Source organism: Saccopteryx leptura, chromosome 2, assembly GCF_036850995.1.
Source record: "Saccopteryx leptura isolate mSacLep1 chromosome 2, mSacLep1_pri_phased_curated, whole genome shotgun sequence".
In the NCBI taxonomy this organism is placed as follows: domain Eukaryota; kingdom Metazoa; phylum Chordata; class Mammalia; order Chiroptera; family Emballonuridae; genus Saccopteryx; species Saccopteryx leptura.
Window position 1 is genome coordinate 256,299,443 of NC_089504.1, and position 22,546 is coordinate 256,321,988.

General features: G+C 43.4%; 1 protein-coding gene and 1 pseudogene across 3 annotated transcripts in view; one reads left to right on the top strand and one right to left on the bottom strand.

Annotated features, from left to right (window-relative positions):
• The first annotated feature begins 98 nt into the window (after positions 1 to 98).
• LOC136395926 (FIGNL1-interacting regulator of recombination and mitosis-like) lies at positions 99 to 22,486 on the top strand (annotated as a pseudogene).
• KIFAP3 (kinesin associated protein 3) overlaps positions 18,106 to 22,546 on the bottom strand; it is a 135,933-nt gene continuing 131,492 nt past the window's right edge. The window contains exon 20 of one of the 3 annotated variants that reach the window (XM_066371467.1): positions 18,106 to 19,422. In XM_066371467.1, coding sequence (XP_066227564.1) covers positions 19,314 to 19,422 — 109 coding nt within the window. In that variant the 3' untranslated portion in view covers positions 18,106 to 19,313. The remainder of the gene's footprint in view (positions 19,423 to 22,546) is intronic. The other 2 variants (XM_066371465.1, XM_066371466.1) reach the window with 2 other exon arrangements.

Here is a 22,546-nt window from a genome sequence, read left to right on the forward strand (position 1 = left end):
TTGGCGCCGGCGGAGAGCTCGCAAGGTCTGCCGGGACGGCGGCGTTTCCGGTCGTGGCGGCGGCGGGACCAGTTTGAAGCGGGCTCAGGGGTGAAAGCATGTCTCAGGAGCGCGCCGCTGCGGCGAGCGCCGTCCTACTGAAGGAACCGAGTGGCTGGCACGGGGAGCTGTGCTGGCAGGAACTGCCGACCGTCCTGCCTCGGCTCCTCATATCTTTCGCTGTCGCCGGGAGAGGGGGTGGGGCGGGGGTCGCGCCAGCGCCGTGTTGTGTCCCCGCGGCCCGAGCCCTCGGCTGTGAGTGAGCCAGGTGGAGCCGCGGGGCCCGTGGGGACCATGCGTCCGGGAGCCAGGGCACCCTGGCTTTGGGGCTGCCGGGACCGCGCCGGTGACCCGCCCCGGAATGGCGGGAGTGGCGTTTCCTTCCATTCCTCGCTCCCGGGAGCGTCTGTGCCATCGTCCGGTGCAACTGAGAGTGAGGAGTACCGCCCGGGAGCGCGAGGAGGCCGGCGCCGACTCGGGGATGGAGAGGCAGAGAGATGCGCTGAGCTGTCATCTCTGCGGTGTGTGCTGGACGTGACCGCGCCCTCCCCGGACTGGGGTGTGTGTGTGTGACCGCGCTGTCCCCGGACAGTGAGGGGCAAAGACGCAGGTCTGCTGCGGTGCCAAGTCTATGCCACATGTCCAGTGTCCTTCGCCCTCCTCCCCGTGCCATCCCTGTGTTGCTGACTGGGAGGCGTGGCTGACTTGCATGATGGGCTCCACCTGCGGGGCTTGAGTTCCCTAAATCCCCCGTGGTCCAGCTACAGACCCTTCCTTAGTAGTTCTCGTGCCTTTGTGGCTGTAAATGTGTGTGGAGCCCTAGCCCTTCATGTTAAAAGGTGATTTATTTTTAGTGCCTTTGTGCTTACCTTCAATATAAAACTACACTTAAAAAATGACTTTCACTTGAGATAGTCTCAACACTGCACGAGTAATTTTTACAGTTAAAGCCAAATACCAATGTTACCGTACCATAGATGTCCTTCATCTAGGCATGAGCACACTTCCACTAGGTACCGAAGCCCTTTGTTAGCCTGTTTGCACCTACGGAATCGCCATCCTCAGGGATTTTGACTTGGGAAACAAAATAGGTATCCTTAAACATTTACAGGTACTTAACATATCTGTATGTCCCAGTAGAGCCCAAGCTCTAAGTGGATCAGATGTTCCTGATTTGACTTCCCCGTGTAGTGGGACACTCCTGCTTAACAGCAGGGCTGGCAGCCTCTTCGAAACTACTCTTGAGGCGGCTATATTCTGCTTATTGATACTGAGACCAATGGCCACCAGAGGAAAGTCACGACCGACACACGAGTTAGTTGCAAGAATCACACATGGCAGTTGACTACTCACAGATCCTGTGGCATGCCTGGGTACAGCTTAAGGGGGCCCCGCCTGCGTGTTCCTCTCGTATGTCCTTGGTAGAATAGCATGGAGACAGTCCACCTTCCACGTTGGAGTCTGGATGACTGACTGCAGCTGGGGCCCCTTGGCTTAAATACTCTTTCTGGCATGAGCCTTCTAACAGGTGTTAGTCTACAGGATTATCACATCAAGCCACTTTTGGCACAAACTCCCTGTGGGAGTTCTACACAGGGAGCTCTTTTTTAATGTTAATTTACATAAAATTTTAATGTTAGTCTACAGAACTGTCACATCAAGCCAATTCTGAATCTTTGATTTTAGGGAGTTCCTCTCAGGGAGCTCTTTTTGTCTATGTATAAATTCACACACACACTAACAGCCCTGTGCAGAGGGCATGGTCTTGCCTGTCACATCTCTACACCCAAGATTAGCTCTCACCCAGAGGGCGTAGCCTTGTTTATTTGCCTTAATGGCTTTTAATATATCCTAACATTTCTATATACCTTCTATACTTTTATATATTTCTATATATTTAATTTCTATATATTCTATATATTTAATTATAAAATTGTATTACTGTAACAGTGTATCAGGCAGGGAGGTAGGCTTTGTAGTAACAAAGATAAGGAACCTGGTACCTCCTCTTTCCTTCAAACTTACAGCAGGACTTCAATAATTGAAAGTCAACATTCCCACCTGATTTGCATCTCACACTTAACATTCAAAAGGACCCAAACCTGCTTTTCCGCAGTTTTCTTCACTGAAGTACAGCAGTTTGTCAAATAGCATAATTTCATTCAGAGTCATTTCATTATAAAATAGGAATTTTAACTCTTGTTTATGTCAATTAGCCCAGTGTTTTCCACTGCCCATTTGACAGGAATCTTGTGCCAGTCCATGAAAGTGTTAACCACCCGGATGCTGTATGAAGATTATAGACCCCGTGATCTTAGTTGAATTCGCTTATGCGCAGGATGATTTCTTTAGTGGTCCCTGAAATAATTCTCCTGCTTTCACCAATCCCGAGGTGTGAAAAGGTTGAGCACTACTGAATTAGCCTGTGGAAAAAATTGGTTTTGTTACACATCGTGTTACTTTAAGTCACAGAGTATCAACACGTTAAGTGAGGACTTAACTGTAAATGGTTTCAGAGCCCTTGAATCCCCACATTCAGTTAGCAAGTTCTGTTGTCTCCGATGTCACTGTGTCTGGAATCCACCCACTTTCCTCCATCCCCAGTTTCTGCCCCTTTATCCCAAACCCCTGTCACCTCTCACTGGGACTATGAATAGCTTCCTCACGGCCTCTTACAGTCCATTCTCCAAAAATAGTCCAGAGTGAAACATCGTCATTTCCTTTTTAAGTCACCCTGCGCCCAACTGTCTTCTTCACAAATTAGAAATAAAATCCAGCTTACGTTCGAGGCCCAAAGCTTGCTGTCTTCTCCTGTCTCGGGCGTTACCTTCCATCCATGAGTGCGTGAGGCTCACCTGTCTGGAGGTCTTCGTGTTGGCTGACCCCTCAGCCTCGTCTGTTCTCCCAGCCTTGTGCACAGCTCATCGTTCAGGTCCTGGCCCCCTTCAGAGCCCTCACTTTTAGATAGTTCCCCCAAACCCAGTCTGCGACACTTTTATCGCTTGGCCCCGTTCAGTTTTCTGAAGACTACTTTATCATTAATAGAAATCACCTTGTTTTGTTCCTTTTTCACTTCCCTTGACACTGAAGTCCATAAAAGCAGGAGTTGTGTTTTCACGGTGTTATCCCAGCACCTTGAGCAGTGCCTGGCACACATTGAGTAAAGGGCTAAAAATACTGTGTTTTCTACAGACCTGCAAGTCCCATTAGTTAATACTCTTTTCAACACGATTCTCAACAAATTTAAATTTGCAATAAATCCACGTTTCCATCCCTGGAACAATTATTTTCATGTTTTACAATTGACACATTGTATTTTCCAGTCTTGTATGTATTCATAGTCATACATAGTATGTTTAATTTTTGAAGAGGCTAGAATTTTTTTTGAAACCTTTGCTGAAATTTTTCCATAAGGCAAATTTTACCCTACCTGACTCGATTAAGTTGATGACTATACCTTGTTTTAAATGCTGCTGAAAAAAAGAAATGCAACCTTAAGATTTCAAAAGAAACATTTTATTAGTGTGATGAGGTTATGAAATAATTCATTTTTCTTGACGTATTCTTTAATGACATTGTTTTTACATCATAACATTTCTAACAATTCTTGATGGCATACAAGTATATATTTTATAATGTGAATACTGTTAGGATCATTTACTGTGACATTTTGTAGGCTCCTGCTACTTGCACAAGAGTTTCAGTCTGGTAAGGCTAGTGAGAGAGGTATGCAAGAGATAGAGAAAATAAAATCTAAAAACAAATAATTATTAGTCTGACCTGCGGTGGCATAGTGGGTAAAGTGTCAGCCTGGAACGCTGAGGTCGCTGGTTTGAAACCCCAGGCTTGCCTGGTTAAGGCACATATGGGAGTTGATGTTTTCTGCTTCTCTATCTCTTACCTCTCTCTCACTCTCTCTCTGTCTCCTCTCTCTAAAACAAATAAATAAAATATGAAAGCAAAAGAGAGTGGTGAGTGACTTAAGACAGGTACAGAAAAAGTGCCATAGACATGCTGATGAGGGAGGACTTGCTTTCCTGCATTGGAGACCAGAAACCCGTGGTTTACTGTAGCACTGTTTGTCATCTGTCCAAAATATTTTACAGCTACATACAGCTTGAAAAGGCAAGAGTATACCTGAACAATTTGAAAAATAATTTCTGTAAATTATTTTCGTAATATTACTTGTTTATCTAATAAGCATTAACTTTTTAAAAATAAAATTATTCCAGTAATTTGTCTAATTTCAATCTCTTACGGGTCATTGCTGAAACTTCAAGAATGGTGCTTTTAAATTTATTCTCAGATGTGAGCATCCTATTACTGTGATCTTCCTTAATTATTTTACTCCATGTGTCAACAGTCTTGACAGTTGGATTGAGCATATTTGTAAGTAAAACTGTCTTTTAAAAAATTGTATTGACATGGTTTCAAGTGAAAGCTGTCTTGATAGTGTGATTCATTGTGATGTCATTAAGATCTGAGACTTATGGCCATACAGTTTTGTATCTTCTCCAAATTATTGAATCTTTTCCTATTGTAGTGTTATAGCCTCTGCAACCTTTAGTTACTTAAATTCCCAAATTTCTTCTAATTACAATACGTAAAGTTTAAAATTCCATTTTCAGAAGATAGCACGTGTGTTTTGTTTAATAACGTGTAAGCACCGTGTAAACCTTGTGTTAGTTGTTAAGCCGTGGTTAGACCTCTAGGGAACACAGTTTGCAGTCTGTTGCTTTCAACTTCCAGTGTGTTAGCAGCACTTAGAAAGGAGTTTCTAGGGTACAGGAAACTGATTATTCAGGTGATGGCACATTTGTCAGTGGGAAGAGTTGGCTTTCTCATCCCAGTCCATCTCCATTGCTCCTGCTTGATGCAATTTCCGTCTTTTCCAGGAGAGAAGGTGGAGGGTGAAGACTGGACTGTTGGGTTTACATTTGCTTTGAGTCCGCTGTTCCTGGTTACATCTCACTTGGCTGAGGGATATTTGTTTATAACTTTGAATCTCTGTTGCCTGTTGGGGTCTAATTCTTTTAAGTAACAATTGTTTTTATAGTAAGTAAAATTACACCTATTTATTTTAGAAAATTTGAAACATGCAGACAAACATGACTAAGAAACACTTATAGGTCTGAAAGTTTGAAGATTTGAATGGAGAACGTTCTCATCTCGTTTCTGTGTATTCCTGCCAGACTCTAGTCTTTGCACGCAATGTTTATGTGGGTTAAAATTGGTGTACTCTGTTGGGGCCTTTTTAACTTTAAAGTATGTACTGGAAACATTTTTTCGTGGTCTTAACTACTCTATAAGAATCATTGAACTGATCACAGATCCACCTTAGTAATGGTAACCACATGCATTTACTGGTCCTCAACTGCTGGACTAAGGTATCCCCCCCTTTTTTTGCAGTTTATGTGAGTTACTTTATTTCTCTACATAGATTATGGTGTTTGAGACGGCACAGTGCTTTCTGTTGTTTGTGCTTTCATATTCTCACATTCGGAAAGAGCAGTGACCTTTGTTGGCTGATGTGACAATATTCCTACAAAATGTGTTACTGTTTTGCTTTATAGAAATTCTGAAAATCATTGTAGAAATGTTTTTACCTCACATGAACCACCTGACATTGGAACAGACTTTCTTTTCACAAGTGCTGCCAAAGGTATAGTAATTATTTTCTTAATATACAAGTTACGAAGGCATTAAAATCTAACCTCTGTTTTAGATCATTCTTAATGTGGCTCTTTTTTTTTTATGAAACATTTGTCATACAGAAAATGTAGTAGAAAATAGATTTCATGTAAGAATATGGTGCTGTTAGAGTAATGAGGTGATTAAAAACTATTGTATTTTCATATGGTATAGATCCTTTACTAATTGAATTTCCATTATTTGTAGTTAATTTTAAATGCTCTTGTATTTTAAAGCTGTTAAATGAAAATTTGGGGTGGGTGATAGAGTTAGCAAGTCCCTTTGTTGTGTCTTCTCTGTAGAGCTTATTAATAACTGTTGAATAGCATTGTCTGGAGAAGGGACCCAAGATTCACTAAAGGAGTCCTAGGATGAAGAAGGCTGGAATATTGGTAAAATCCAATAACTAACATTTACAGACTACATTATTACTTTCTAGACATGAAATACTTTTTCTCTGAAAAGCAGTCATTTGTTTTCTTTTAACTGAGAGAAGGAAAGGTACCTTTGTGCCGAAATGAAGCATGTATTTATGGTAACCTACACTCTGGAATGGATTTCTTCTGAGCTTGGCTTTGACTCAGATAATCACAGAATTCCTTTTACTCTTGTTCACTTGATTCTTCTCGATCTGAAAAGCTCCTTAGACTTGGTTCTTGACCAGCAGGAGGAGGCCCAGCGCTGTGGAGGAAAACGGTGCTGAGCACCAGCAGGCCCGTGGGAAAGAGCATCCTCCCTACTCACTGCGTGTTGTTGCCTCTGCGCTGCTTCCTGCAATGTGTCGGCATTCAGACTGTTCAGGAAGGTCCTAGGATTAGGATCTTAAGGTGGCTGACTTTTCATAGACAGAAACTTAGTTCTGAGGTCACATACTGTGCCTCTAGCCCAGGAATTATATTTGGAGGTGGAGGAAAAGGAGAACTGGTTAGAAATACAAGTGAACAGGAGCTTCAGCACAAATGCGTTACCACGTCCAGAATTACCCTAGTCCACGCCCGTGTGAATGCTGATTGGTTAAGACCGTTATCTTTTTTTAAAATTTTTAAAAAAGACTTTATTTATTCATTTTAGAGAGGAGAGAAGGAGGAGGAGGAGGAGGAGGAGGAGAGAGAGAGAGAGAGAGAGAGAGATAAGAGGGGAGGAGCAGGAAGCATCAACTCCCATATGTGCCTTGACCAGGTAATCCCAGGGTTTTGAACCGGCGACCTCAGCATTCCAGGTTGACGCTTTATCCACTGCGCCACCACAGGTCAGGCAAGACCGTTATCTTTTATTATGTAGAGTGGCGCTTGCATTTGTTAGTTCACCAAAAAATGAACCTTGAATGATTTTTTAATTATTGTTATTAGATTCAAATCACAGAAATGGAAAACGATAATTTCTGTCTGAGGTCTTTTTTTAAAAAGAGATTGTATGGTAGAATTACTAGGTATATTTTAAACTTCTGTAGGTGCAGTTGTTAAACTAGACAATATCCCAAGGGTGTTACTGATGCAAAATAAAAATTGTCTGATTTTTTAAACGGTGTCTTTCCTTTCCTAGTGATTTCTATTCCTGTTTATAAACAAACTTTGCTTTTATAGGCTGTGATATTATTTGATGACATGATGTGTGAGTTAACCAGTCAAGTTAGAGAACTATCAAGCCAAAACTTAGAAATCCAGACCAGTCTCAGGAATATTTTACAAGTCGAATGTATTAGAAAAGGAGGGATGGAGGGAATTTAAGAGTGTGAGAATCTTTGTGATGTTAATTGGACTTGTGTTGTTTATGTGATGGCCCCGTGCTGGAATTATGTTTATGGAATTGAAGGTATTACTCCAGAAACATTGATTTTGCATTGTTTGTAGAATTTCATGCTGAGTAAACTTCTAAAATCTTAAAGGAAGGTGAGTAGTGGAGCTAGCTCGCCCTCCCTGTAATTTCAAAGCACGTGGGCAGAATGCCTGCCATGGTCTTCATTGTGTGGGTTAGGATTCCAACTCTTTGTTTTAACCAAATGGCTAGCTAGCTGTCCCACTATGTGTAGTTCTGATAGACTGAAATTCTGTGCACGGAGGTGTAGAGTGTCCATCTTGTTCACTGCTCTGCCCTAGCACCCAGTCTGACACTTTGTGGGTCACAAAGGAATATATTCTGAATGAAGCGTCTTCCCTTATTTTCAGACCATGGTGCAGGTATTGGGAGCTCTTACAGGGTGCGTTCAGCACGTCTGTGCCACACAAGAGTCCATCGTTCTAGAAAACATTCCGAACCTCCCCTCCTCGGTCCTGCACGTCGTCAGAAGTACCTTTGTGCACTGTAAGGTGAGCAGTGCGTCCGGCACACGTTACGTGGCCTGGGATCTGCGGGCAGAGGGGCTGAGCCAAATAGCATTGGTACATAAATAACAGTTTACATTTTAGCCCTTGTTATTGGAATAGACTTTGCCATAGAACCAAAAGCGTATATGTATGTATTTTATAATAAGGAGTTATAAGGAAGTGATAAAAAGTAGACTTTTGCCTTTTGTTTGTTTTCTCCTGTTTCCTTTAGAAGTGATAGAATTTGTGTGGGTCACAGGGATCCTGAAATAATTCTCACGACCATGATGCCAGGAAGCAGACGAATCCCTTAATGGTTAGGTGTCTGTGAAGGGACATGAACCCTGAGCAGCTGTAGAGCACAGAGCTGGCCCGGGACTTGTAGGTCACAGGCAGTTTGACACGGCTGTGTCCCGGGTGAATGGAAGTCGTCAGTTAATTAAAGCTTCACCTTGGTGCTCAGGTGCTGCATTGTAACGCACCTGACTGTTACTAGTTTTAAACCGTATCTCGTGGTACCAAATGCCATTCGCATTCCTTCTCAGAACACGTAGTTACATAGGTATGTCATGTGTGTCAGTGTATATGTGCACATTTATAAATGATACATAAAATAACTTCCATTCTACATGTGATAAACTTTATGTTCTGTTTAACTTTTAAAGAATTGACTTCACTCACTAATGGCTTGTGACTCGGAACTTGGAAAGCAGGACTCTGACGAGTGAGGCCAAGATTGCGCTCAGCACTTCTGTGTACAGAGAGGAAATTCGTTTTGTGCGGCGCATTAGGTACCTTTTATTCTGTAACAAACCACCCGAAAGTTTACTGGATTAAAACCACCACTGTCTGTTTATTCAGGACTCTGGGCACCAGCAGTTCCACTGGGCTCATGTGTGTGTGTGTGTGTGTGTGTGTGTGTTTGTTTGTTTTCGTGGCCTTGCTCCTGTCTGGCTGTGGCTCTGATGTCCCCAGCAACCCATCACGCTGCACTCACCCTGCTGTTAGTTCCTTACACATGCTGAGCTCTCCTGTCCCTGGGCCCGGTCACGGCTCTCCCTCTGCCCGGGGCGCCCCTCTCCGTCCCTCCCCTCTGCCGGGGGCGCCCCTCTCTGTCCCTCCCCTCTGCCAGGGGCGCCCCTCTCTGTCCCTCCCCTCTGCCAGGGGCACCCCTCTCTGTCCCTCCCCTCTGCCGGGGGCGCCCCTCTCTGTCCCTCCCCTCTGCCGGGTTGCCCCTCCATCCTTCCCTTCTGCGTCTCTGTCCCCTATACCCTGAGCCCCTGCTTCCCTTCCAGTTCTCAGCCCACGTGCCCCATCCCCGGGCTGGTGTTCTTTGACTCCCTGCCCTGAGAGGGAGTGAGATGAGATCTCTGGTAGCACCCCGGCCTCTCCTGTCTTCGCCTTGTCCCAGCCAGAGTTAGGTCATTGCTAATGGTGTCGCCTGTGCCGGCCACGCTGTCTGTGCGCAGGGCGGAGGCATGCTTTCATTCAGCTCTGTCCCCAGAGCCTAGCCCAGTGACCAGCACACAGTGAGCCTTCAGTTAATATTTTACAAGGACAGATAAAAAAACAGAAACTTAAACCGGTGTAGCTGCTCCATAGGTCAAGTTGGCATACCTTAACTATATCATGTCTCATACGTGTGCACTGTGGTTTTTCACGTGTTCCTTCATCCTGTCTTACGGTCCTGAGTTCCCTGACATGTCGCTTGTGGTGACTACTCTTTTATTCATTCAGGCAGAGCGTGAAGCACCAGGCTATTGTGAAGAGTCAGCTGAAGCACAAAGAGATCGTCACCAGCTTGTGTGAGGACCTCCTGGGCTCCTTCCAGTCCTGTCTGCAGCTGGCCGAGCAGGTGGCCCACTCCGGGGCGCAGGTGTGTGTGCTCCCTCCGCCCCTGACGGCGCCTCCTTCCTTCGCTGCTGCTGGGCGCCTTTGATTGTGGATCGCTTCACTTCGGAGGGTTTTAGTTTGTGTGTGCATGGGTGTGTGTGTGCACGGGTGTGTGCGTGCGTGCACATGCACACTTGTGTTTCAGTCTGTGAGACAGTTATAGCCCGTACTTACTTTTCACCCACATGTCACGTTAGATTGCTGTCTGCTCTCATCCCCTTTAGGGTCTGCCTGTCAGTCCTTTTCACATACTGACTGGTCAGTCAGGGCAGTCTCCTCACCATCCTTCCATTCTTTTCTGCCCCAGAACAAAGTCTAACGGTGTCTTGCTGATAGAGCCACACCAGCCCTCTCTTCCCCGGTGCCATGTAGCCCACTGGGACCCAGGGTGCACCTCTGCGTGTATGTCTTCTAAAATCACACGTACTAGCATTTATTTTGATTTCAGAAAGTTGTGTTGAATTGGTGTCCCTGTTATGAGTCATTCATTGTATGCTAAAATTTTATTTCTAATACGCTACTGGGAAGTGTAGTTCGTTTTCCTATGATAGTGTTATACATAGTGCCCTCTGTTCTCAGATTAGCCCTTTAAATTTTACTTAACTCATAAAGTCCAAAATTATAGGATTAATGGTACCCAGGACCTAACCGCTGTATGTTACAATGGGAAAACGAATTAAATAGTTTCCTAGAGGAGCAGTAACACACCCCTGCTGTGGACTGGCGGCTCTCAGAGGGAAAGTCTCTGTACCTGTACTTGTCCCTGCCCGGCCTCTGTAGGGGAGGAGGTGTGAGGACTCACCCAGTTCCTGAGCACGGGCAGCCCCGTCGGGCGGGGTTATCTGGGAGGACAGGGTGGCGGAGGGTGGCCGTGTGGCAGGGAGTCCTGGGGTTGTAAGGGGGGAGGAGTAGTCTAGGAAGGGGCTTACCTTTTCCCTCTTCTTTTCCTCTTATCTCCCCTCCCCTTACATCCCTTCTTTCTCTTCCCTTTTACCTAATTTTTTTGTCCCTACTTCCTTTGTGTACCCCCAACCTTGCTGAAAGGAGAGGCACTGGTTGGGTGTCCCCTGTCACAATGGGACGGCCGTTCCTCCTCCCACCATATCCCGGGCATCTCCCGTCCCCAGTTCCTTCCTGCTCACCTGCCACCACCGCACCCAGCTAGGGAGTCCTCAGTGAGTGAGAGGGGACGGGCTCCTGGACACGCTCCAGGGGGGTCTGCAGGGGACAAGGACAGAAGTCCAGAGGGTGCCTGGCCAGGCCGGCTGTCTGTCCTGAAGTCTGCGAATGCAGCTCCTATCAGCTGTTTGCAGGGGAAACCAGAGAATATAAACTGTAAGTTCTCCTAACTTCCATGCAGATCTGCATGTGTTTCCTTATTTGTCTCTGATAACTTATTTGGGACTGATAACTTGGGCCGTATCGACTCTGCTTTGACTAAATGGAGCTTTGCCTTGGTCTAACTCTATAGTCACCATTCTTGACTCTAAATTCTCATCGGCAGCACCCTCTGCTGTTCACTGTTGGTATTTATTGAGGAATCACCCTACAGGGGGTCCTCGGGTTATGACACAGTTCCATAATCCGAATTTTGGTGTGAGTCAAAACACAGCCTATCCTAAGTCACTTACCTATCCTAACTGGTATATGCTGCTGATTCTGGTCTTCCAGCCACAAAACTAGCAAGCTTTCCATCTCAGTCATTGTGCCTCTTTGCTGTTCAGTAACCACAGTCGATTTCATAGGGGCTGACCCCTTTACGTGCTCTAGGACATGGTCTTTATCCTGGTTAATTGTTGCTGCAGCAGAGAGGCTGGGGCCTAGCACATGGCTGATGTTTGTCGCTGATTCTCCTTTTTTTGATATCTTTACAGCGTCTAATTTCATTTTCCTCTTGCCTAAGTGTCAGACTCTAACCTTACAGTAACCTCAGTCTGAGCCACATTGCAGTTCCACAGAGAGGTTAAATGATGTCTCCACCAGCACGTGCTAGTTGTGGAAGGCCAGGATTTCAGTCCAGGCAGGATGACTCCTCTGCACGTAAACACACACACACATACACACACACACAAACACACACACGCGCACGCACGCACGCACGCGCACGCAGCATCACCACCATTTTATCAGTAACACACTCAAAAAATTCTCACCCATTACACAGATACACAGCAGGGAAAGTGGAATCCTACCTTCCTCTGCAAGAGGTTTTGGTTTGTTTTCGAGGGATTAGGGAGTATTAACATATACATTTTAAATAATAATAAATAATATAATAATATAATAAAATAAATTTTATTATATATGTATATTGTTTTGCAACTTGATCTTTTACTTTATCTTAGTGCTTACTGTGCTATGAAGGTGCTATCTACCTGATTCTTTTTAATTACTTTGTGCTGTTACAGTTTATGAATGTACCTTGAATTTATTTAACCAGTCTTCAATTGAAGGATACTTGGTTCATATCTATTTTTACTAGATAATAAATGTTGCATTGCATGCCTGTGCAGTATTCTTGTAGGATATAGTTCCAGAGAGCAGCTGCTTCTGGGTCGAGGGATTTTAATGCTGTAACTCTCAATAATAATGCAAAGACTGTAATATTTTGTGCTCCCACCAATGGTGAAAGCAGTATCACCCACCTCATCAACCCTGGGATATTGTTGGTCTTTTTAATATGCTAATGAAATAACCTTCTCTCTCCCCTCAGAATACTTAATTAGATTGTAATTTGGGTTTTTTCAATATTAGTTTTCCAACAATTTGTATTTTCTGTGAACTGCCTTCTTCTGTCTTTTGTCTCTTCTATATGTCGTTCTTTTATTGGTTTGTAAGACCTTTTGTTTTGAGCACCTGTTCACCCAATATCACAGAGAATAGCAGGCATTTCTGTTTTTCCCCTTTCAGGTCAGCCCAGAAGGGCCACCTCTTCTGCTGTTCTAGATTAAGATTTGTTTTCAGCAGCATGGAGTTCACGTTTTTGAAGTATCTCTATTGTTGTTGGTGGTGTTTGTTTGTATTGCTCCTAACAACTCAGAGTAGACTTATGTTTTCTTGGAAAATGTTTACACTAAATGTTTATTAAGAGACCTTTTTAGAAAATATTGTCTCATTTACAAGTTAAGCTAATTTCATTTTTTTTTTTTTTTTTTTTTGTATTTTTCTGAAGCTGGAAACAGGGAGAGACAGTCAGACAGACTCCCGCATGCGCCCGACCGGGATCCACCGGGCACGCCCACCAGGGGCGACGCTCTGCCCACCAGCGGGCGATGCCCCTCCAGGGCGTCGCTCTGCTGTGACCAGAGCCACTCTAGTGCCTGGGGCAGAGGCCATCTCCGCTCCAATGGAGCCTTGGCTGCGGGAGGGGAAGAGAGAGACAGAGAGGAAGGAGGGGGTGGGGGTGGAGAAGCAAATGGGTGCTTCTCCTATGTGCCCTGGCCGGGAATCGAACCCGGGTCCCCCGCACGCCAGGCCGACGCTCTATCGCTGATCCAACTGGCCAGGGCCTCATTTTTTCTTATTATGCTTTCTTATTTCCTATTTTGGAAACAGGATAATGCTGACTACAGATTATTTCAGAAAACACTCAAATTGTGTCGTTTCTTTGCCAGCTCTCTTCTGCACTATACTAAGGTGAGGCTTTTTTATAATGCATGAATTATAAATTATCATGTTTTAGCATTCCTGCCAAGAGTTATCTTTTGAAGTTATTTTGTCAGGAGTATATTTCTTAGGATTTTTTTGGTTTAGTATTTATAATTGTTAAATATTGAGCAGCTATGATGCTATTAGGTGGCTACCATATTGTTATTTGTTTAATTATCTGAAAAAGTTATTTAATATAAATGTACTTATTTTTATAAGCCCAAATCAATTTTTAGGAGATAATTCAATTTGTCTTTAACTACTGTATATAAATTATTTCCACCATATTTCTTAATTAGGTTTTTAAAGTTTAAATGTTCAAATCTTTAAAACTTGGTAATAACCTAAGAGGACCTGCGCATTTGGGAGTAGTCGGGAGTGAGGCGGTGGTTGCAGGTGTGAGCAGAGAGCAGCAGGCTGTCAGGGCGGGTTATTCATTTGGAGAGATGAGCAGAGGGTGCTCACAGCAGCTAGTGAGAGAACACCATTAGTGATAGGTATTAGTGGCTAGAAAAGAAAACTGTTGTCCACATTAATTTGTTTTTGACCATGTTCTCCCTTCTGAGGAAAAGCTGGACTGTCCGGTGACTGTTTTTTGTGATCACAGTATAGGTTGTGGCCAGCACCTTCACTGCTCAGACTCTGCCCTCTGATTGGCTGTGCTCCCGGAGTCGGTCCTTGGGCAGCGGGCTCACTCTAGCAGGCTGCTCTGACCCTGGGCTTCGTGCAGGGCGTGTCTTTTAGGGGCAGAGGGAGGTGGTGGGAGGGGCCCCACACCAGTGGGGCTTCAGGGGACGTTACCCATCTAACGTTTGCTTGGGATGTAGGGGGCAAGACTGCCCCTAATCATGCCATTATAAATAATTGATTTAAATTAAAGTTGACAGACAATGTAATACTAGTTTTCGGTGTACAACATGGTGATTAGACATTTACATAGCTTACGGAGTTATCACCCTGGTATGTCTGGCTCCCGTCTGATACCACACCTGGTCACTACAGTATTACTGACTATTCCGTGTGCTGTACTTTACATCCCCTTGACTGCTTTTGTAAGTGCCAGTTTGTGCTTCTTAACCCCTCCCCTTTTTCATCCGTCCTGCCAACCCCTCCCATCAGTCATCCATCCAAGTGTTCTTGGTATCTATGACTTTGTTTCTGTTTTGTATATTCTTTTGCTTTTTGGAGTCCAAATATAAGTGAAATCATATGGTATCTGTCTTTCTCTGTGTGACTCATTTTATTTAGCATAATACCCTCTAAGTCATCTATCCATGTTGTCACAAATGGTAAGATTTCATCCATTTTTGATGCTGAATAGTAGTCACTGTGTGTATGCACCACCACTTTTTATGCATTCGTCTATCGGTAACACTTCCACATCTTGGCTGTTGTAAATAATGCTGCAGTGAACACAGGGGTGCATATGTCTTTTCAAATTCATGTTTTGGGTTTCTTTGGATAAATACCCAGCTGTAGAATAGCTGGGTCATATGGTAGTTCTATTTTTAATTTTTTGAGGAAACTCCATATTGTTTTCCATAGTCGTTGCATTAGTTTACAATTCCAAGAGCACACGAGGGTTCCCTTTTCTCCACATCCTTGCAAAGTTGTTGATGATAGCCATTCTGACAGGTATGAGGTTATATTTCATTGTGGTTTTAATTTGCATTCCTCTGATGATTAGTGATGATGAGCATCTTTTCATATGTCTGTCGATCATCTGTAGTCCTCTTGGGATTTGAAATGTCTGTTCAGGTTCTCTGCCCAGTTTTTAATTGGATTTTTTTTGGTTTTGAGTTGTATGAGTTTATACATCTTGGATGTTAACTTCGTATTGGCTGTGTCACCATCACTGGCAAACATCCTCTCCTCGTCAGTAGTTCGTCTTTTTGTTTCCTTTGCTCTGCAAAGACTGTCTAGTCCCATTTGTTTATTTTTTCTTATGTTTCCCTTGCCCAAGGAGACATATCCAGTCAAGTATTGCTAAGAATGATGTCGGAGAGTTTAATGCCTATGTTTGCTGATAGTTTTACCGTTTCAGGTCATACATTTAAGTGTTTAATCATTTTGAGTTTATTTTTGTATATGGCATAAGGAAGTGGTCTGGTTTCATTATTTTGCATGTATCTGTTTATTTTCCCAGTTTTCTTGTTGAAGAGACTGTTTTTATTCCATTGTATATTGTTGCCTCCTTTGTCATAGTTTAATTTACCATGTGTGCATGGGCTTATTCCTGGGCGCTCTATTCTGTTGTGTTGATCTGTGTTTTTCTTTTTTTAAGATTTTATTTATTCATTATAGAGAGGGAAGAGAGAGAGAGAAGGGGGGATGAGCAGGTAGTATCAATTCCCATATGTACCTTGACCAGGCAAGCCCAGGGTTTTTTTGAACTGGCAACCTCAGCGTTTCCAGGTTGACACTTTATCCACTGCACCACCACAGGTCAGGCAATCTGTGTTTTTATGCCGGTACCATGCTGTGTTGATTACTATAGCCTTGTAGTATAGTTTGGTATCAGCTAGTGTGATGCCTCCAACTTTGTTTTTAAGATTGCTTTGGCTGTTTGGGGTGTTTTGTGGTTACACAAAAATTTAAGGAAAATCACTATCAATAACCATCCGACTCCCATCCATCCCCATCCTCATATATACTTCCTGCTAACCAGCGGGAGGCAGCTATGGAAGAAGAGACCTTAGGTTGTAGTTAATTTGCTTGCTGTTCTTTTTCTCAATGGCTTCCTGGCCGTCACTTTGAAATGTAGCAGAAAGTTTATCTGCAGAAATGTCAGGAAAAGCTTACATTGGGAAAGGACCTGACAATCAGGGGCTTTTAAATCATGATAGTTGTTTGTAAAAGCCTAGCCACAGGCCCAGAGACCCTGCCTTCGATAGGTCAGGCACCAGGCAAACCTGTGGGAAGACTGAAGGTGGGGTGGAGGGGGGGCTGCTTGCCTGAAGACCTGGGACCTTTGAGCCAGCCCAGGCCTCCTTTAAGCAGTTGAGCGGGGAGATAAAGAATCTGGAGGATCCTTGGCTGGATGGCTCGGTTGGCTGTAGCATCCTCCTGAAGCACAGAGGTTGCTGGTTTGATACCCAGTCAGGGCACATACAGGAACAGATTAATGTTTGTGTCTCTTTCTCTCAGTAAAATCAATAAATAAACCTTAGAAAAAAGAGTCTGGAGGAGCTGTGGCACCTCTCCAGTCCACATATGAAAAATACTACTTTCTACCTGTAGAGGCAGTGACGTCAGCCGCTTTTTCCAAGACCCGTGACTCACCTGTATGTACCCTGCCTGGCTCTCCCTGCTGCTGACACGGCTTCTGTCTGTCTCGGCTGCCTGCACCCAGGTGTTTTAAAGAAATTTTCCTTTTGGAACATACCAGTTTGGCTTTCCCCGGTGCCCACCCATAGGCCGGGAACGGCTAGCCTGTCAGGTACCTCATACAGGATAAGGCAGTCCAGCTGGAGTCCCTCCAGGTCTGACCTACTCGAGCGTTGATACCGACCTGCCAGTTGCTAAGAGGAGCTGAAAGGAGGCTTTCCCCCTCCTCTGGGTCACCTTCCATTCGGGTGCAAGGGGCTTAGCCTGTCAGCTCTCCCCTACAGGGTAAGGCAGTCAGTCCGCTGGAGTCCCTCCAGGTCTGACTAGTTGGTGGTTTAATAAGGACCTGCCAGTTGCCAAGGGAGACTGACCAGAGGCTTCCCCCTCCCCAGTGGGCTGGGCCAGCCCCCAGTTTCGACCTTTCACTTAACACACCGCACCTGTGCCATGCATTGTGCTGACCACTGAGAAGGAACAGCCATTGCAGACAAGTGGGTTGTTTGGGGGCCTGGAGAAAGCTTTAGAGGGTTGAAGATGTGCTAGTAGCTTAGTACCGGAATGTCATTTTAGCCCTTCCGAGTGCCCAGCCCACCACCAGTGCAGTTCTCACAGCTGTTTGTGACCCTGGACCTGAGCTAAGTGGCTGTACTTCTCCCAACATCCGCTCCTTGTTCGCTGTTAAGGGCTCACTGTGTGTCAGTTTCTGCTCTGGAAACTGGAGAGACAATAAGCATATAAATGAACAAAGATAATGGTAAAGTCTATGAAAAAATAAAAAAAGATAATGTAGCAGTAACTAACATGTGTTGGGTACTTACTGTGTTAGGTACTTCATATGTTCTTCCTACATCACTTTGTAATAGTATGTGGGAAGTTAAGCTCTTTCTAGTAATGTCAATCATTATGTGCATTTATATAATACTTGATACATGTGGCAAATAAGGCGGCAAGATACTTAGTACTGAGGTTATTGGATTGGAAGCAGGGAGATGGGTTATGTTACTGACCAAATATGTAGATAAACTTGGGCAGATTATTTAATCTCTCCTGCCATAGTTTTTTCAACTGAATTTGGCGTGTTTGCTTCTCGGGCCCTTTCCAACTATACTAGTCTAGGATTAAAATATAAACTAAGACAAATGTATGTTTTCAGAAAGATCAATTAGGTTGTAATTTCAAAGACATAAATCATAGCATAGGGTCACATATTCCCTTAGGAACATCATATACTTTCTTATACATTGAAGGCTTTAAAAATCCGTTGATATTTAAAATTTCTGTGTGATTCGTTTCTTAAGTAGGTAGATGGACTGAATTATTTCAAAGGTAGGTCATTGGTTTTCAACTTTTTACACTTGGGGACTGGTGAAAATAGAATTATTTTAGGGATTGCTGAGGGAGAAATCACCCCCGAACATCAGCAAATTTGACTGAGATCATTGGGTCAATAATCTTCACATATCAGAGTGGTTGACTCTTTTCGCAGACTGGCAATTAAAAAACACTGATATAGATCACTGAGAGCTGTAAAATTCAAGGACAGAGACATCTTTGATCTCTGCATTTATTTCATTATTATAATGCCTCCCATTTCTTCCTACCTACATCTCATAATAACTGAACAAATGGGAACCATGTATCTTAGCAAAATAATGTTCCTCAGTGAGACTTGAAATTAGCTTTTCCATACTTCAGATTTCATAAATAACACAATTTAAAAGCCTAATACTAATCTAGTTTGATGTCCCAGGTTTCTATTAATATTAAAATCAGAAAGACATGAATTCAAATGGCTGAAGAGACGGTACTTGTATATAACATAACCTCTGGCATACATTCCATGGTTAATTGAAAACTGTTAGTAACTTCGGGAAGCAACCTTTCAGGCACATAGTAGGAAAAAAAAGGTGACGTCTTATTTATAAATTTTCAGGGTAGCACATATCACATGAAATACTCCAGCGTTTACAAGGGGGGAAAAGGGTAGGGAAAAGTAAAATTCCTATGTACCCTACATAAGCATGTAACTCCAAATAAAACACATTAAGGAGAAACACATGATTTCTAACCCATTTGTACTTTACGCTTCTTTTAATAGAAATTAAATTAGTCACTTAATGTACATAATGTAGTGTTTGTTTTCCAGTCTAGTTGCTTTTTAGCATCTACTTTGAGTCTCATGGGAAATGTCATCCAGCATCAAGATGTGGTTCGATGGGTGAACACTGTTAAGCAGCCATTGTACTTAACATGGGACGGAAGGGGTGGAGTTACTCTGCAGCTACAACATGAAAAAAACAAAATAAAACACAGACCCACAACAGTATCAGCATGCATTATTAGCTCAAGACTCAAAGTCAACTAGCGCACACAAGTTTCCCTTATGCTAAGGGAACATGGAAAGAGGAGACTCTATCGAGATCCAAAGCCGTAGTAGTAAGCTTCATCCGGGCGGAATCCGTAAGCTGTGGCTGGGCGTCGGAGAATGCTGGCCGGCTGGCCAAAGCCATCCATTCCGAGGCTAAAAAGAAAAAGAAGAGTTTTATCTTTGTCACACATCCACAGTGCAGATCAAGTAAGAGGCTGCAACTTAACACCATCAAGATTCTCTTCCTAGCAGTGAAAGTGATTTATGTGGATGTTATTAATTCTTTTAAGAAAATCAGCCTGGCCATAAAATGTGTATAATAAATATTTACTTCTAAAAGTGTGTGTTTAAAATGTTGGGAACAAAAAAAAAAAGTTGGGCCCTGGCCGGTTGGCTCAGCGGTAGAGCGTCGGCCTAGCGTGCGGAGGACCCGGGTTTGATTCCCGGCCAGGGCACACAGGAGAAGCGCCCATTTGCTTCTCCACCCCTCCGCCGCACTTTCCTCTCTGTCTCTCTCTTCCCCTCCCGCAGCCAAGGCTCCATTGGAGCAAAGATGGCCCGGGCACTGGGGATGGCTCTGTGGCCTCTGCCCCAGGTGCTAGAGTGGCTCTGGTCGCAATATGGCGACGCCCAGGATGGGCAGAGCATCGCCCCCTGGTGGGCAGAGCGTCGCCCCATGGTGGGCGTGCCGGGTGGATCCCGGTCGGGCGCATGCGGGAGTCTGTCTGACTGTCTCTCCCCGTTTCCAGCTTCAGAAAAATGAAAAAAAAAAAAAAAAAAGAAAAAAAAAAAGTTGGGAACCACTGTCATCAGGTAACCTTTCAAGACAAAGAGGAGGACAGATCTGAAAAGCTTTACTAAATTACAGACATATATAGCTTTTATGCTAGAATATGAAAATATTTTACATGCTAGCAATTACCAGAAATAGAATACTGGGGAATGCTAAAACTACAGTAAGTTTTGCTGTTTCTAATGAGATCTCTTTCACATGAAGATGTAGGACTACCCCACTCTGAGTAAGGAGATGCAGTTTGTTAGCATTAAAGCTCACGCAGGCCAAATCGGACTATGAGCTCATGAGTAAAGGAAGACGGAAATGACACAAAATTTCAAAGTTAGCCAGATTTGATCTGCAATCCTCTTGACTCCTCAGTGCAAAAAAAACCTGAACCATTAGCACGTTTCTTTTGAGTAATAATGGCAGGTTAATTATAAATTTTGGTTCAATTTATTCCATGGAATTAGAAGCCCAAAGATAGCCTTCGGTTATAAAGACAGCTTGACAACGGATGACCTTTGATTATTACTTTAAAAAAACTTGTTCATCTATTAATTACTTAGAAGAGAATCTGTTCTCCAAAGCACTTTTTAAGGATCAGAGAATTATCTGACACTTGGCAAAATGACAATGTATTTATTTTGCCAGGCAAGCACGGCAGCTGTGACATGCTCATGCATAGCTCATGCAGTGAGTGCCAGTGAGCTTATTTCCAATCCAAGGAAATGGCTGATAGTGCAGACATGTAAGCTCTGAAAAATAAATAGATTTAAATGATTTAAGGTTATTTGAGATTACATTAGATGGGAAATACTTGTATCAGCAAAATCTCAGTATGATTAAATAATATATTCATATAGCCACTACCTCTCACAACTCAAAATGAGATGAAAGCACTTTAGAAGTAACAAAAGACTAAGGTTTTAAGTAATTTGTGTGTGTGTGTGTGTGTGTGTGTGCGCGCGCGCGCGCGCCGCGCACTGGGATAGGACTGAATACTAAATCTAGGGTCATGATGTATATAGGCCATATCAGTCATGTGAATCCACCTCACAGGGTAATGGAATTTCTGAAATGAAGTTTTAGGTTAGCATTTGTAGTGAGCAATCAGTCCTGCATAAACCAAACTTTCTGGGCTCTGTCTAAAATTTCTGAAAGATGGTTGGAATTTTTGTCTGAGTTTTATTTTAAAATGGCAAAATATTAGCACACCCGTCCTAGCTTGGTCCTATGGGAAGGTTAAATTTTATGTTGAAGGGAAATACTACTCTAGAGGTAGCTTTAGAGGTATTCCAGAATGGAGTCCATGAGCTAAGATACACCTGTTTCAATTTAAAACTCAAGAAAAAGTTGGCTGTTGAAAATTTTTCTCCTGATGCATAAGGCTAACAGATACTCATGTGTCAAACAACTCTCTGCTATATCAAGAGTGACTGGAGCTTGTGGAGTTCAGCTCCCTCCTTTTTTATCTTCCTATTTATTCTCCTCCTGTCACTTCTGAGGTTTTTTAGCATCTCTTCTGAGGCTGTGTGGCAGTAGGCTTAGGTTAACTCAAGTTAATTTTGTCTTTGTTTCTCAATCTAGGGGCTGTGGTGAGATCTCTTTCAAGAACTTGAAACAAACCACCGTGGTTGCAGGTTTAGTCCCTACCCAGGGCACACACAAGAAGAGACCAACGAATGTATAAGTAAGTGGAAACAAATGAGTGCTTCCCTCTATCTCAATACAATAAGGAAAAAAAATTTTTTTAAAGAATTTGGAGAGAAGTAGCATATAGCAGATTAGTGAAGAAATAAAAGCACTTTCAAAACATCTCACAGAGGAACTTAGCACTGTGACTACTTCTGAGAGGAAGATGGTTCTCAGAAGGGAGTCTGTCCGCCATATTGGCACAGAACAAGCTGCCCTCAGAGGCAGGGTTGGTAGAACCAACCGAAGCAAATCCTTGGAGTGACCGAACAGCACCAGGAGCAGCGGGCTGTTTTGGCAGACTTGTCTTCACTGAGGAAGGAGCCTTAATAAAGGTTTCCGAGAGTCTGAGGTCATTATACATTCAAACTACAACACATTCTGTTTTTTGTTTCTATGACAAATAGGCAAACTTCTGATCACTGTTTTCCCATGTGGCTTGCCAATAAGGTAATGAATAAACTTAGACATGATTGGATTTGCCTGATAGTTATACTTTTCATTGTAAATTGGCAGGTGGGTATTATGGTTTTGGTTTTTTTTAAATGTCAGTCACATTGTTGGTAAGAATTTGCATCCCACATCAGTGAAAGTAAGACGTAAGGTAGAGCTGATGAGTTTCAGTTTCTGAACCTGCAAGTTTCCTGTGATTAAGTTATATTCTTGCAGAAACCTGTGTGTAGTACAATGTCAAGGACAAAATATCTTGAACTCCTAGGAGGAGGAAAATTTAAAACCAACTCTATTCTTTTGGGACATGCAGGCATTTATTTACTCTGCCTTCTCCCTTGGGATAAGGTGCGGCCT